This window comes from Haemaphysalis longicornis, unplaced genomic scaffold (genome assembly GCF_048455015.1).
Source record: "Haemaphysalis longicornis isolate Haplotype H1 unplaced genomic scaffold, Haemaphysalis longicornis Haplotype H1 scaffold_3, whole genome shotgun sequence".
NCBI lineage: Eukaryota > Metazoa > Arthropoda > Arachnida > Ixodida > Ixodidae > Haemaphysalis > Haemaphysalis longicornis.
The window spans coordinates 28,317,082-28,332,309 of record NW_027526335.1 but is presented as its reverse complement, the minus strand read 5'-3'; the positions used below and the strand labels follow the sequence as shown (position 1 = coordinate 28,332,309).

The 15,228-nt window shown below is 45.2% G+C and overlaps 1 protein-coding gene across 1 annotated transcript in view; it reads right to left on the bottom strand.

The window, feature by feature from the left end:
* Positions 1-3,650: 3,650 nt before the first annotated feature.
* Positions 3,651-15,228, bottom strand: part of LOC144174195 (glutamate receptor 3-like) — a 31,565-nt gene continuing 19,987 nt past the window's right edge. Inside the window, exons 10-16 of the mRNA XM_077702732.1 lie at positions 14,776-15,131; positions 13,791-13,989; positions 12,514-12,758; positions 11,896-11,998; positions 10,570-10,785; positions 10,103-10,240; positions 3,651-8,889 (exon numbers count right to left, since the gene is read on the bottom strand). Of these exons, the coding sequence (XP_077558858.1) occupies positions 8,689-8,889; positions 10,103-10,240; positions 10,570-10,785; positions 11,896-11,998; positions 12,514-12,758; positions 13,791-13,989; positions 14,776-15,131 (1,458 nt within the window). The 3' untranslated portion in view covers positions 3,651-8,688. The remainder of the gene's footprint in view (positions 8,890-10,102; positions 10,241-10,569; positions 10,786-11,895; positions 11,999-12,513; positions 12,759-13,790; positions 13,990-14,775; positions 15,132-15,228) is intronic.

The following is a 15,228-nucleotide window of genomic DNA, read 5'->3' as shown; positions in this document are numbered from 1 at the left end:
TTTCTTTTATTAATGTTTTGTATAGGGTGTGCCAGCACCAAGACCTTAGGGTTGTTCCTGGGAACCGAAAATAAAGGTTGATTGATTTATTGATTTATTGATTATTATAATTGTTATTAATATTATTATTATTATTGAGCGGCTCAAAGACCCTGCGCTGTGGCCTCGGCACTGTCTTTTCAAGCCCTTCCGTGGTGAATTGCATGAAAAAATGATTCATGCAGAGCAGCAACGACTTGATGATGATGGCAGGTAATAGTAGCTTTGATTGCTTTTATCAGAACGTCCGTGGACTTCGCACAAAGTCAGCTGAATTTTTCTCAAGTGTCGTTTCTTCTTGCTGGCCTATAATTATTCTGACAGAAACTTGGTTGTGCCCGGACATAAGTTCCAATACCTTGTTCCCTCCGCATTACCAAGTTTTTCGGCATGACCGTGACCCGTTGCACGATAAACAACGGGGCGGTGATGTGCTTATTGCCCTACATGACTCCATCAAGTGTAAACGCCGCCTTGACCTTGAATTAGAGAGTGAGTGTATTTGGTTAGAGGTGTTTTGTGATCGGGGTGAACGGCTCTTAGTGTGTACATACTACATTTCCCCCGAGACACATGCCAGTGAGTTCAGAAATATCCTTAACACAATCGAAACTACAGTAATATCTCACAGTGATCACCATTTCCTTGTCACTGGGGACTTTAACGCACCGGGGATTTCTTGGGAGATTCAGCGGGTCAGTCAGGCGTCTCATCCAATATCTCCGAAGTGTGACTTTCTATTTGATTTTATTTCCTTTACTTCCTTGCAGCAGTGCAACCTCATTAGGAATTCATGTGGTAACGTCTTAGATTTGTGTCTGACTAGCTTGGAAGCTGTCGACGTCTCGCGCAGTAACGCTAACCTTGTAAAACCGGACAAGTTTCATCCGTCATTACATATTTCATTGCATAACGTATCTCTCCTTCATTACAGTCCCCCTGTTTGCACACCAGGAAGCAGTAGTTACGACTTTGCTCGTGGTGACTACATTGGTTTATTTCACTTTCTTAGTAACACTGATTGGTCACCAATAGCTAACCTCAACGACGTTGATGAACAGACCGATTTTTTTACTGAAGTTGTTCACGATGGCTTGAGGAGCTTTGTTCCCCGAAAATTTGAAAAGAAAGGCAATTTTCCGCGTTGGTTTTCTGCTGAACTTAAACGAGCTTTGGGGACGAAAAATCGAGCGCAGAAGCAAGCTAAGAAAACGGGGCAGGAAAGGTGGCAGAATGAGTTTCGTCAACTCAGATCTCTTTGTAAATGTCTGGTTAGGCGCGATAGGTCGAATTACATTGCCGCGGTTGAGGCTGATGCAACACGCAATGCAAAAGCTTTCTGGAGCCACGTCCGTTCTCAAACATGTAAAAATTCACCTGGGAACATTAACCTCATCGATGAACGAGGAGAGAGCATATCGGACGTTGCCAATGCCTTTGCGCGACAATTCCGTTCCACTTATGGCAACAACAGTGCAGCTTGCCCCCCTCCACAATCTCTAGGTTACTGTAAAAACTCAGAAGTGCTGGTTTCGGAAAGTCTCGTTTTGAAAGCTCTGAAACAATTGAAATCGTCATTTTCATGCGGCCCTGACGGCATTCCTTCTGCCGTACTGAAAGCGTTTGGTGATATCCTAGTTCCAGTATTGACGTGTATATTTCAAACTTCTCTCAAGTCTGGCAAGTTCCCCGCTCGTTGGAAGAATGCAAGGGTTGTTCCTGTATTTAAGACAGGTTCAAAATTGGACCCCACGAACTACCGACGGATATCTATTCTATGTGCTGCTTCTAAATTGTTTGAGTCAATACTGCATAAACTACTCACATTCAGTACAAATACCACATTAATACCTGAACAGCATGGTTTTTTCGCGGGCCGATCGACCACTACCAATCTCGTCAACTTCATGCTGCATGCTTCGGAAGCTGTGCAAGGGAGAGGTCAACTTGATGTAGTCTACTTTGATTTAAGCAAGGCTTTTGATGTCGTCTGCGACGAGCTCTTAGCCAAAAAACTATCTGAGCTTGATATACAACCATCCCTAATATCTCTTATATGCAATTATCTTTGTGATAGGTCATGTTTCGTGCATGTAAATGGACAGTCTTCTCTTTCCTATGAGGTCACCAGTGGTGTCCCTCAGGGCTCAGTTCTCGGGCCACTTCTCTTCTCAATCTTTTAAATGATGTCGCGACAATATTTAATGATTGTAATTTTCTTTTATATGCCGATGATGTAAAAATATTTAAATCTGTTTCCAACTCTGCCAGCTGTTCCGCTCTCCAGAGAGCAATCTCGTCCTTCTCGCATTGGTGCTCATGCAACAAACTCCTCATTAATACATCTAAAACTAAGGTAATGACATACACAAGAAAGACTGACAACATCTTGTTTCCCTATAACATCAACGGTGAATTACTCCCACGTGTGGTAGAGGTTAATGACCTAGGCGTCACTTTCGACAGTAAACTGAGCTTCTCTCCACATATTCAGGTAATTACTCGTAGAGCTCTTCGATCGCTTGGCGTTGTCTGTCGCGTGTCCAAGGAGTTCAAGGAGCCGATTTCTCTTCTCAAGCTCTACACAACTATATGTCGTCCTCAACTTGAATATGCATCTGTTGTCTGGAACAGCACGAGCAAAACAAACCGTAAGCTTGTAGAAAGGGTCCAAAATAAGTTCATATCTATCTTCAACCATCGCTTTGGCGATAGTAGTAATTATAACCCTGGATCACCCTCTTCATTGACGCTATCATGCTTAACTTCCAGGCGGAACAAGGCTGATATTCTCTTCCTCTTTAAAATTATGCACGGCATAGTGTCTTGTGGTGAGCTGCTACAGCATGTTCGTCTTTATGTGCCGCAAAAGTGGACCAGGAAACATGATACCTTTTGCAACCCCAATTGTCTGCGTGTCTTGTGCCCTGTGTTCCGACTGCAATGCGCGTACAATGGGTACTCGGATTACCTTGATATATTTAATGATTGCTTTACTCTGTTTCACAAACATGTCTGTGAGTTTGTATTGGCGTAACTGCCAACTTCTCTTATTCTGCATTTGTCTTTTATCCTTGAGTTCATGCACTTAAATGACTTTCATTCCGTAACTTCAACATAAACTATCCTTCCGTTTTTTTTGTATTGTGTATTTTATTTTGTATTTGAAAGATGTGTACATTATGTTTCGTGTGTTTCTGTTTCCGTGCGCCAGCACAAAGGCCCCCCCGGCTGTTCCTGGGCACGCAAATAAATGATTGATTGATTGATTGATTGATTGATTGATTGATTGATTGATTGATTGATTGATTGATTGATTGATTGATTGATTATTATTAGGCCTCAAGGCTGTTCCTGGGCACAATAAATAAACATGATTGATTGATTAAACGTGATTGATTATCATATCTCAGCAAACACGACCGGGTGCTCAATCAGCACGTGCAGTCTTGAAAACCCAGCCGTGGTGTGCACCCCGAACAAGTCGTTGGGGAGCCCAGGACACAGGCAGACGTATATACAACACAACGCGTGTCACCAGGAATTGATTCCACCGTATTACGAACGGGCAATAGGCATGCAGTTCGGTCACATGCGCAGCTAACACAGGCCACCGGGTTTCTTATGGACACTTTATTTTTGTAAAACCGATGCCATTTATAAATGTACAGAGAGAAACATGAACAGTTACAAAAGTCGTATCATCCCAGCATGGCACATTCTCACGTACGCAATATACAGGTATACATCAGAATAGTAATGTACGGTATACGCACGGTTTCATTACAAGGTGTGTGTGTATAAGTATATATATATATTGAGAAGAATAACCCGGTTATGCCTCGAGAAAGAGACTCTGGCCACCAAGGAGAACACGCTTCCTGAGCTACACGCTGGTCGACGACGATGCTGCGCTGGGCGAGACCGCGCCAATGCGCCCGCCGTGCAGCCAGGCCTCTACCGCGAACAGCTTTCACGACCGAACGGTCTGCCATTGTTTTTTTGGTACCCTCATCCCTAGAAACTTTCGGCAGACTAACAAGCCGTCTCACTCTTTCAACAGGCTATGTACTCTCTTGAGCAGTCCGAAAGCAACCACAACTACCGAGTATAGATAGAGCTTGGGACGATGGCGCTAGAGAGCTTCGCGGTTGACACCGAGGGGATTCTTGGTGGGTAGCGGCAGCGTTAACAGGGTGTACGGTGAAAACACGTTACGTCGAGAGGCGTCTTCTCACAAATCCCTAGGCCGTCACCGATCTAGCTAGGCGCAGCTGGCGGTGTTCAGATCATTTGTATAGGTAACATCGAGATCACTCTTTTCGGTGGGGCATGATGAGGGTGACATTGCATGCAAAATGAACATTCTGCTCAGGAAATTCTGCGGGGTACGGGTTTCCTCGGGCTTGTGCTTTGTCAAGCGTAAGCGCTAAAATTACCCAAAGCTTACTTATGCGCGAATATCAGGTCGCAGAACGTTATGCCCGAAGGAAGGTCAGGCGGGCTGCATGTTGTCACAACACCACAAGAAATGTTTATATCTCATTGCACTCAATCGGCCTTCGTACACCTTCTCTGGTGCACCTACCACACAAGCATTAATGCGCGTCTTTTCTGACTGCCTTGTAATGGCAGGACATATTAACCGAGAATCAGCTTTAGCGGGTAATGATTGAGTGCCTTTTACGGTTTAGTGTTCGCGATTAGTTCGGAACCAGTCGGAGCAGAATATTCATTCCAGGCGGACGAATGTACGGGTAGAATGAATGCGCTGGGGGCGACGAACAACGTTGGCGCAAAGCGTTAGGCTTTTTTGACAGGTTATTTTTTTACATTCACACGCATCCACTATGTGACCACTTCGCTGCCACAAGTATAAATGGCTAGGTGAATAGTTGTGTTCGGAATACGCGGGTGAATTTTGATGATGTAGGCAAATGATGACTTTCTGGGCAAGAGAAAAGGAATGCTTGGTCGGGATTGATTCTTTTAGAGAAAGTTCACTAATAAAAAGCGCCAGATTTGGAGAAAGAAAAAAAAAACAATTGTTGCCTGTTGGCTAAGAAAGGAATTAAAATATTTACAACACAGTATAATTTGGCACGTGGTGTAACCAGTTTTTTTTGTTGTTGTTGTCCTTGTTCTTCGGCAGTCTTTGTCTTTAAAAAATGGAGAACTAACCTTACTCCTTGAAGTTTCTTGGAACACAACAAAGCGAATTTGTTTTCACCTGATTACCCAAGGACACGTTTAGAGCCTCGGGAACCATTTTTCCCTCACAATAACGATACAGGTTTGGCAGTGTAACACGAAAGGTCAGATTGGCACTTTATCCAAATGATGGATGAATGAAAAAAACAAAAAAAACAGCTTAAGTACTTTCAATAAGCACATGAGTATCAACGTGGTACTTTTTATGCTGCCTAAAGTGTCTTTAGTGTGCGTTATTAGGCCATTTTAATACAAGAAATAATCTTACCCCCATCATAATACTTTTGCACTCATACAGGTATTGGCTTCACAAATCATGCATTATAGTTTTTTTCTAAATAAACAGCAACGATACAAACTTAGTTTTTATGCACATATAAATATACCCGTCTCTGTACGCAGTGAGGAAGATAAACGCAACCTCCCCCACCCCGTCCTCAAAAAAATAATAATAATAATAATAACCGCTAGTGATTGCCAAAACAAGAAAGACGAATCGATTGTCTGAATCCCGTTGTAAAGTAAGGAGACTTTAAATGATAGCAGGCCAGAGTACCGCACAGACAAGCCGTCAGTGTCTCGAATAGTAGTAAATAGACGGAAAATAGAAGGCGTAGATCGAGAGAAACATAAACGTCTGTTCACAATGAAGCAGTTGGAATAACTCCCCCCAGTCAAGTCGCGCGTGTAATGGCAGAATGACGCACAGCGGCACAATGATACATGGTGTCAGCATTCAGACTACAATGAATACTCACGCTCTGTGACACACAGTTGCATTCCATCGCAATCTGCAACACACTTCCGTGATACCGTGGGCGCTGCGCTGAAAGCAGCAGCAGCCCTGCGATCGCTTGAGCAAACAGAGTGCATGCGGCATTCGTTCGGAACAGCGCGGGGCAACGGATGGGCGCGCACACAAGTTCGTCTTCAGTTGCTCCCACGTGACAGGAGGCGGTACGTTTGTTGTCTGTTTGAGACCATTTGTATACGACGGCTCGCAACAAACGTCCAGTCTGTGAACGATGGTAGTCTATTTTGGAACTACCTCAACCGAGAGTGAGGTCCAAGTGCGAGAACAGTCTTGCAGGATAAACGTAAGCCAAACATTCGAGCAGGTCGCCTTTCCAAAATGATGTCGCTTTATACTACAACTGACAACTTCAACACAACAATTATCTCCGACGTTTTTCTTCCCTAAAAGCGATATATCACGTCTGCAAACATTGGAGGAAGGTTTCTCCCAGTCAGTCAGTTTTAAACGTAATCGTCAGCTAATTTTTATATTTGGTGCAGTCTTACGCAAGCACTGTAGAAAACTCCGCGAAATTTGAATTTGACGTGGGCTTGCTTACGCAAATTTTACCATGGCGCCCAAAATCGGCTCACTCTTGAAGGATGGTTTATCTAAATCCTTCAGGTTCCTTGATCGGGTTGGCAAATATTGGCTGAAAGTTTAGTTTTTGCATAATCGCATTGGACTCATACACCTAAAAATTGTGAAATTTCAGGTAAAAAGGAAGAATAAGTAAACTTGCAGTTGTTTTTGACTGCCATGCTGTATTCTGTTTCCGGTATGCACTATTTTATCTATTACAGACTACTTTCTTTCCAGTCCCAATGTTATAGCTAAATTTGTGCCTGATTTTCCCGCAGCTGCATTCCTCTAGGTATAAATAACGTTTCGTTCTACCTTCCCAATACGTTAAATTTTTTTCCGTCACAACTAGTGATCGAAAGGGAATTCCTCCCGTCTATGCGTAAATTTCCGTAAATTCGGCATACGTGTACATAATGCGGACAGGCCACGTTAGAAACAGCTGTGTATATTGACTTTAAATAGTCGTTGCCACTTACTAACCTGCAAGTGCTCGGGTGGTGACCTGTAAGCAAAATAAGGGCTCACTCGGTGCAACACCAGTGTTACGCCAACAGACACGGCAAGAAAGTGCGCGCGGTGCGTGCGCCGTTTGTACGTTGGGAAGGTAGTGCACAGCTTGGCTAGTTGGATATGGACACGCTTGGTTCGGAACCATTCTACAGAAGTGGCAGTGTGCGTTGCTCCACAGAAGCGGCTGCTGGCGCTGCTGCCTTCGTTACACTCGACATTCGCAGAGCTATGATCGCTTTCCGAAGCGTTGCGACCGAGAGGGGCGTTCTTCGGGTTTGTGAACAGGGGCCGGCGTCTTCCTCGTCTCTTATAAAGTTCCGGAGAGCGTATGCTTGACATAAGTTGTTGTTGAAGGTTGCAGGTAGAGGAAAAAGATATTGATCACTTAGTGTGCACACGTGAGGTCTCCAACTAATCAATGAATCAACCAGACCAAATTGACAAGCTTGCAAATAATAGTTTTCAAGATGGTCCGTCAGCCTCCCTCAGTAATGTGTGGATATTATGTATGTCCTTTTTTCTCAGGCGTATAAAAAAGAGAAGCAGCTGTTTTGGGCGGTCGTTTTGGTGCTGTTTTGAGATAGCATAAGGTGGTTTCCCCCACTGCTATTTTACGTATTCATCGTTTTCAGTCCTAGGCTGCAGAAAACACAGTAATCGTGTACTCGCCTATCAATACGGTCAGCTGAACGGGCGTACCTCCCAACGTAATGTTATTTTGGCCGCCCAAGCGGCACCGAGAAAAAATGGCGTGATCGAATACAGCCACAGGCGCCTTTTTCTGTGAGGCAATCAACGTTATTCAGCAGTTCTCCGAGAGCAACTACAGGGCGCAAGCCTGAGCTGGGAAATCTACACTGTTCGTAATTTTTGTGTGCACGTAACGTTTTCTTACGTCAGTAGTATTCTCCCGAAGGACCACGTAGACCTATTAATTGTTTGGATGACCTCGAGAGCCATTGCACAGGAACTAGGAAGATGCGTTGCAGGCTTCTGCGGGCTTTGGTAGCTAAGGTAGTTGCTGAGTGCCGAACATAGGAGCAGGCTGTGCACACATTAAGGCAACGCCGCAATTGATTGTTTCTTCCTTTAGTGCGGTTATGTTTGGGCGCACATTCCGCTACTTCACTACAGTTTCTTTTTCTCTTTCCTATTTCTCCTAGCCCTAGCGCAACACCAGTAAAAATCAAGCCAATACGATTTCTAATTGTTTTAGTGGTTATTTTTCTGCGTTAATTATCGTTTTTTTTTTGTTCCAGGTTCATTACGCCCTACACTCCTAACTTACGCACGGGGCCCATACATTCCCATGGTGTTCGCATTATTTTGCTCCGTACAAGGTATACAGCCAGCTGGGAACCACCTGAACGTCGTTGCTCCGCCAATATTTCCCCGGGTGCCGCTTCGGCGAAGCCGTCCAGAGGAGGCAGCACAGAATGTCCCCTTCACTTTCTACGACGTAGCGCCGGCGGAGGTTCAGCATCGCTTTTAAGAGATTCGACCGCGGTCGCTCGTGCTCAGCGCGGACGACGAGCGAGGGCTGTGGCTTAGACCTCGGAGCTCTCGTATCCACCACCGCCGCCTCCCTTGGGCGACTCAACGGGGCTGTGGTCGATGGACTTGATCTCCGGGTGGTTCTCGAGCGGGTTCACGGCAAGCGGCACGATGCGGTCGGCGGTGACGTCACGCGTGATGTCGCGACTGTCGTCCGCCGAGTCGGTCAGGTTCTCCACGTCGGCGATGGGAACCTGAGGCAGGGTTCAGGAAGAGGACGCGCCCGCCATTAAGAGAAGATCCAGCACTTTATCTGGTTACACTATTTATTCAACAGTTCAACTGTCCTACCCATTCGATCGAGGAACACGAAAATTAGGTTCAGAAAATAATTCATGCTTGTTTAATGTCAGCTCGAGCCTATGTCCCACCAGAGCTTAATGCTAAGAGAGTTACTGGGTCAGTCAGAAAATATTTGGTCTGCGTCACTTGTACGTAGGATTACGTTAGACTCAAGTTCTTCGCGTCAATAAAATGGGAATCATCTATTCCCCCTTCTCCCCAACACGAATAGCGAATGATACTCTAATGTCCTTCACAGAGAAACAACGTCACTGCATTCCTACAAAAAAAAAAAAAAACGCCTCCAATGTTTTTAGCACAGTGCAGCCTTGTAGCCTGCAGGGATACTGCTTATTATCTTCCTCACAAATGAATACTGCAGAACGTGGTTACTTTGCCAAATGTTGTAAAAATGGGAATAAGCTAATTCGTACGAATTACATTGCTATTAGCAGGAGCAGTCGCTGGACCTCCGCCCTAAACAGTGGAAGACGTTTCTCTTTCACTAAAGTTTTTGTTACGATACCAGGAAAAAAGTAATCCCAAAATTTTCTCTTAGAGTTTTACTCGTAATTAAAATTTCAGTCGTAATTGAGCCTACAACAGTTCTCATGCAGGCTTCATAGTTTGAAAATTCGTTCAAAGCTCTCTTGTAACAACCATGATTGCCAGGACTACATGCGCCAACGTGTTCGCAGACGCAAGCACAACCTGTGCTGTCACAACCAATAGGATTGGCTGACTCCGAACGGGCAAACCTTAACTAGAGGCAAGTAGAAACAGCTGAGAAAGAATTTGTTGAATGACTTTTTAGCAAAGCCTCCTTTCCCTATTGTTTTGATGCTGTGCTTTTCTTCTAACAGTGTTTTAATTGACAGCATTGAAGTTCTCCATAAGGCACTGGAACACAAGTGGAGAGAAAGATTGACCAACTGCAAGATTTGATGTAAGCTATAGCGGTACTCGCGTAATGTTCTTAAGCAAAAGTTGACTTCATATTACTTCTGTAATCATGAATCACAAAAACATGCTTCTGATTTGTCCTCATCGGTGATCATCGGTGGTTTGACCGGGGTTATTCCTTTCTGCATAATTTTGCGCTTCAATTCGTCGAGGACAACGCACCTTGACGACTTCGTCCTCTTCTTCCTCCTCTCCCACTTCCTCAATGGTGAGATCCGCGCCTCCGCCGCCCACGTAGCCGCCCGTGTAGGCGCTCGGGTTGGTGCCCGGCTGCAGAAGCTGCGTCTCCACGCCTTCCTCCTGGGTTCAGACGTGCGCGAAGTGCGTCCAAAATACTTACTACTGCCCTATGTTTTACAAACAGCTTCAATCAATTGACAGTGCGCATGAAGGTAAACATGTAACCAAGCGACACCTTGCATTTTTGTTTGGGTAATGACGCTTAGTGCTGCGACTATTTGCGATGACAGAACGATTAAACAGAAAAATACCCGTGCATTGCACTGCTTCTACAATGCTAACACCGTTTGCACACCTTGTAAATGAAATTCTGCTACATTATGCAAGACCATGCATTTCGAAGCGAAGACATAAAAATAATAAAGACACCAGTAACAGCTCCCTGTTACCTTGATCTGCTCTCCGTCTTTCTCCTTCTTCTCCTTCTTCTTTTTCTCCTTCTTGGGCTTGGGCTCCTTGGGCTCCTTAGGCTTCTTCTCTTTCTTGGGTTTGGCCGGCGACTTGCACCACACCTCGGCCACAGCCACAGCCACGGCGATCAGAAGGCCGGTGCCCAGGATGACGAACCAGCCGCCGACCTTGGTCACTTCGAGAGGAACTGCTTTCTGCTGGCCAGAAATAAAGAAAGCGCCCACAGAGCGTAAGAAAGCGGAACTACCCTATTCGTCTCAAGATTGTTTAGGGTTAGCTAACCAGCAGGGTCGATCTGTGCAAGTATTTCGTCAGAAAAATTAGGATCTTCTGTAACTTTTTTAGCTACCAACATCCGTGGAGAGGGCCACTGGGTCAGAGCTGATTACAGTTCAACTTGTCATTTATTATTTATGAGTGCTTAGGAAGTTTATGTGCCACCGTAAGACATTTTTTCAAGATGATGAGTGATAATCCAGAAGAAAGCGAACTTTCGTCATCTCAAAAGCCGTTCAGTCTGGTAGAATAATAGCCATTAGTTAAAATGCAGCCTCACGTTTACTGCATCAAAGTAGTTACTGTCCTGTATCTGTTCACTTGACGTATTTTTAATGAATTGTGGCTTTGTTTCTGTAGCTGGGTAGTTGATGATTAATTGGTAATAGCGCTGCGTCCCACCTTCTCTGTCCCTTACCCGCCGCGGTGGCTCAGTGGCTAAGGCGTTGCGCTGCTTGAGCACGAGGTCGCGGGTTCGATTCCCGGCCGCGGCGGCCGCTTTTCTGATGGAGGTGAAAAGCAAAAATCCCGTGTGTACGATATTTCGGCCAACGTTAAAGATCCGATCCCCAGGTGGTCAAAATTAATCCGGAGCCCTCCACTACGGCGCGCCTCATCGCCTGCATTGCGTCGGAGCGTTAAACCCTGCAACCAAACCAAACCAAATCGAATCCACTGTCCTTTCACCCTACATTGTTGTGTTGTAGCTGAATGTCCAAAGTCCTTTGTTCGTGCTGAGGTCACTGTCTTTTAGACGCTATTTTGATCCATTTAAAAGCCTTTCATGGGGTTTATTTAAATTTTATGTTTTTAAATGGGAAGTTGGCAAAGATCAGCACGACTTCACGTGACACGTATAATAATAATTGTGCTCATCCTCGTTCGAATGTAATGGATGTTCCTTTATATCGACTATATTATTTATATCATCGACTTCATCATATTATATCGACTATATTATTTAAATCGACTTTATATTATTGTGCGACATCTAGAGCGTATTTTGGAAGATACAAACGTAAACTTACGTTACTATTCTTGGGACACTCCTCCTTTCCGAACCATTTCTTGTACAATGAGAAGAGCTCTTCGTCCTCTTGCAGTCTTGCTATGGTGACATCCAGTGTTTTCCTACAAAACAAATCGTGTTTAGCTCGACTAAGGTATATTCTTCAATTGAAACAAGCTCGCCAAAATTTCTCGCACATGCAAGAAAAAAGAAAGAAGGGGCCACCGTTTCTTCAGCAAACCACATATTTCCACGTTGTTGGAATATTTCAGTAAAACCCCGCTCCTAACCATGCATTTAAACAAACGACCTTCTTTCCCCGATGAGCTATTTTGTTAACTGTAGCAGTCTCAAGTCCTCCCAATAACCTAAATAAACACAGGAATTTACTGTCTTCGTGTACAGAGACATCGTATTTAAACACTTTTACACACCCAGTTAAGCAGAGTCACACATACATTTATTAATTGTTGAGCCTTCACTGCAGTGGTCGCTAACATTGTGGTATTGTCACTTTTTCCTTCTTAAAAACAGGTGCCAATGTCTGAAGCACTGATAGCAAAGATATGATGGTAAACTAGCTTGTCCCAGGAGGCCTATTGGTGAAGGCCACACTGACATTACGAGGGACTCTCACTTGAGCGGGGACTTGTGGGAAACGACGACGCCATATCCGGATGGATGGAAGGTGTCGCCGACTTGTACGAGGTCGCAAGGGGCTTTCTGGCTGACGTGTTCAATCTTGTGGGTGTCCATAATGAAGGCGTAGTTCCCTTCGGACTCACGCACCCTGGTCACACCGTCTTCATTGGTCGCTGTCATCGTGTTGTTGAACGAAGCCATGGAATCCCACATCCTTGCGTAGAAAGGGTCTTTCGTGTTCTGCAAAAAAATAAAAATAAAAAGTGGTGTCACCCTTAATTCACCCACATGGCAGCCCCCCCAAAAAAATAATAAAATAAAAAATAAATAAAAAGAACGTTGTTAGGCCAACAACTTTTAAATGTTCCCATTACTCGTACATAGTCTGTTGTCTACAGATGCAACATCTTTGGATTGCATCGGGAAGGTCAAATTTGGTTTATTATGTTTTAAATTTGGATTCAGTTTTTTAGCCCTAGCGCATAAATGCTGAGGTCCAGACTGGGATGCGGGCCACTGCAGAGGCGCCGCTTGAATACGCAGCCCTTTCATAGCACCTGTAAAGGGTGCTCTGTTACACAAGCGCTATTAGTGCGGAGAAGCAGCTTTGTGAGGAGAACGACCAGACAGGGACGTTTTTGGAGATGGCTCCCCTGAAAGTGCCGTGAATGTATTCTCTTCCTGATAATTATGCAAATTTCGTTTTGCATTTATCGCATGGGCTTTCATAAAAAAGAACATTGTGCACAATTTTAAATTTCTTGCGAGTTAGTTGGGAAGTAGTATAAACGTATGGTACGTATAAATGTATGGGCGGCATAAAACGCCCATCAATAACGTTACTTCCCCAGTTAAAATTTCCACTTAACAATTTCTCTATTCTTTCAGAAATATTTTCTTCATCCCCTGGAAGAATAAAAACGCAAGGCGAAAAACAACCATTACTGTTTTTGCCGGATTTTTTAGTATACTTTTAGAGTGAAATAGACAAGTATTATAGCGATGCTGAGTAAGGTTCGCGCCCTTTATAAGATTATGTGTGCATTTAGGTAAACAGGCGTCATTTATTTGTTTCTGTAAAGCCTGGGCAGTATATGTTTTGGCGAAAGATTCCGGTAAGCTTGAAACAGCGCGGGAGCCATCTCGGATAAAGCGATAACCGAATAAAGCGATAAGCGTGAGAGATATGTTCTTAGGAATGTTGAATCCTTTCTCTCCCCAAACCAACGTCTTGCGGTCCCGGCTTCCGGCATGCGTTTGTGCGGGGCTCACCCGAAAGAACTCTTCAACGGCGGAATCTCTGACGATGCCGTACTCGACTTTTTCCTGCGTGGCTAGTTCCTTGACGTCTTTCACGGGCCCGGCAGGCGGCTTGAAGGGCTGGTTCACCCACAGCTGAGCCGTGTACATCGACAGCATGACGAGAACAAAGAACCACCAGCCGCAACTTATCACTCGGCTCCCGACGGACCTGTGAAGATAGAAAAAACAAGTCTGTTGATGTAGCATTGCAAGAATTCATTTGCCATGTGGCTTCAAGCAACATCATGTCTGAGGTTCCAACCACAACTAACAAAGACGCAAGAAACTACACTCATACTTGTGCAAACAAACCCGTATCCCCAGCCAACAGTGATTCACCTTATGTTTCCAAATCAACACGAAGCCCAATGCAAATTCTGTACACAATCAGGAACACTTAGGCACATTATTCTTGAATGCACCCAGAACCCTGATTTGCCACCTCCGTCCCCTCCTCATTCCTCCGATCAGTGGGAGACGCTGCTGTCCAGCTGCCTCTTTTGCGATCAGCTCCTGCTGGCTGAGAGAGCGGTAGCATCAAGGACGGCACATGGCTACCTGTAAGAAGGCTCCACTCCCACAAGGCTCTCCCAAATAAAGAAGTTTTTTTCTCTCTTTCTCTCTAAAGATCCGACCTAGTTTTTTTTTGTCCTTATCATGGTCACACTTAGAGGTCTACCCCCACGGCCGGCCTCTAACGCGTCATTTCGCGACCAGATTTACAATACTGTAGTTGACCTACCAGTACCACGTGTTTAGAGAGACGAATTTGGGAGCGATTTGACTACGTGTGGTCGTTTAAGTATAACTCTGCTTGTACAGCAAGCTTAATATTTGTTGCCCTGTGAAGTTTTATTGCTGTAGGTTCGTAATTTTTATGGATCTAATAAAAGTTCATTCTTAAAGTCCGAATAGTTAAGCACAGGTAAGGTAGCGAGAGAAAGGGTGCGCGTACTTGGGCCTGCAGTTGTTGCACTCCTCGGACATGAAGGCGCCCAGCGAGTACCAGAGGCTGTTGTACAAGTGGCTGCACGAGCCGGGCGGGGCGCGAGGGGGCGTGGCCACGGCCAGGTTGAGCCGATTGATGACGAGCAGTAGCAGCGCCACGGCCACGTACGCCGACAGGAGGCACAACCACACCTCCCACGACAGCGGCCGCAGGAAGCTGAACACGCTGAACACGCTCAGGGGTTCCAAGTCGGCGCGCCGCACCAGCACCGCCAGCCCCGACCGCATGAACGGCTCCGTGAAGTACACGGCCTGGCTCCGCTCGGCCGTGATGGTCAGCGGGGCCACCGCGATGTCGGCCTCCTGCAGTGGAACAGAATGCGGCCGAAAAAGTTACGACTGCCTCGTGCGGAAACAGGAAGGCCTTTCATGCCCTGGGTGAATTTTCTTCAAATGGCAT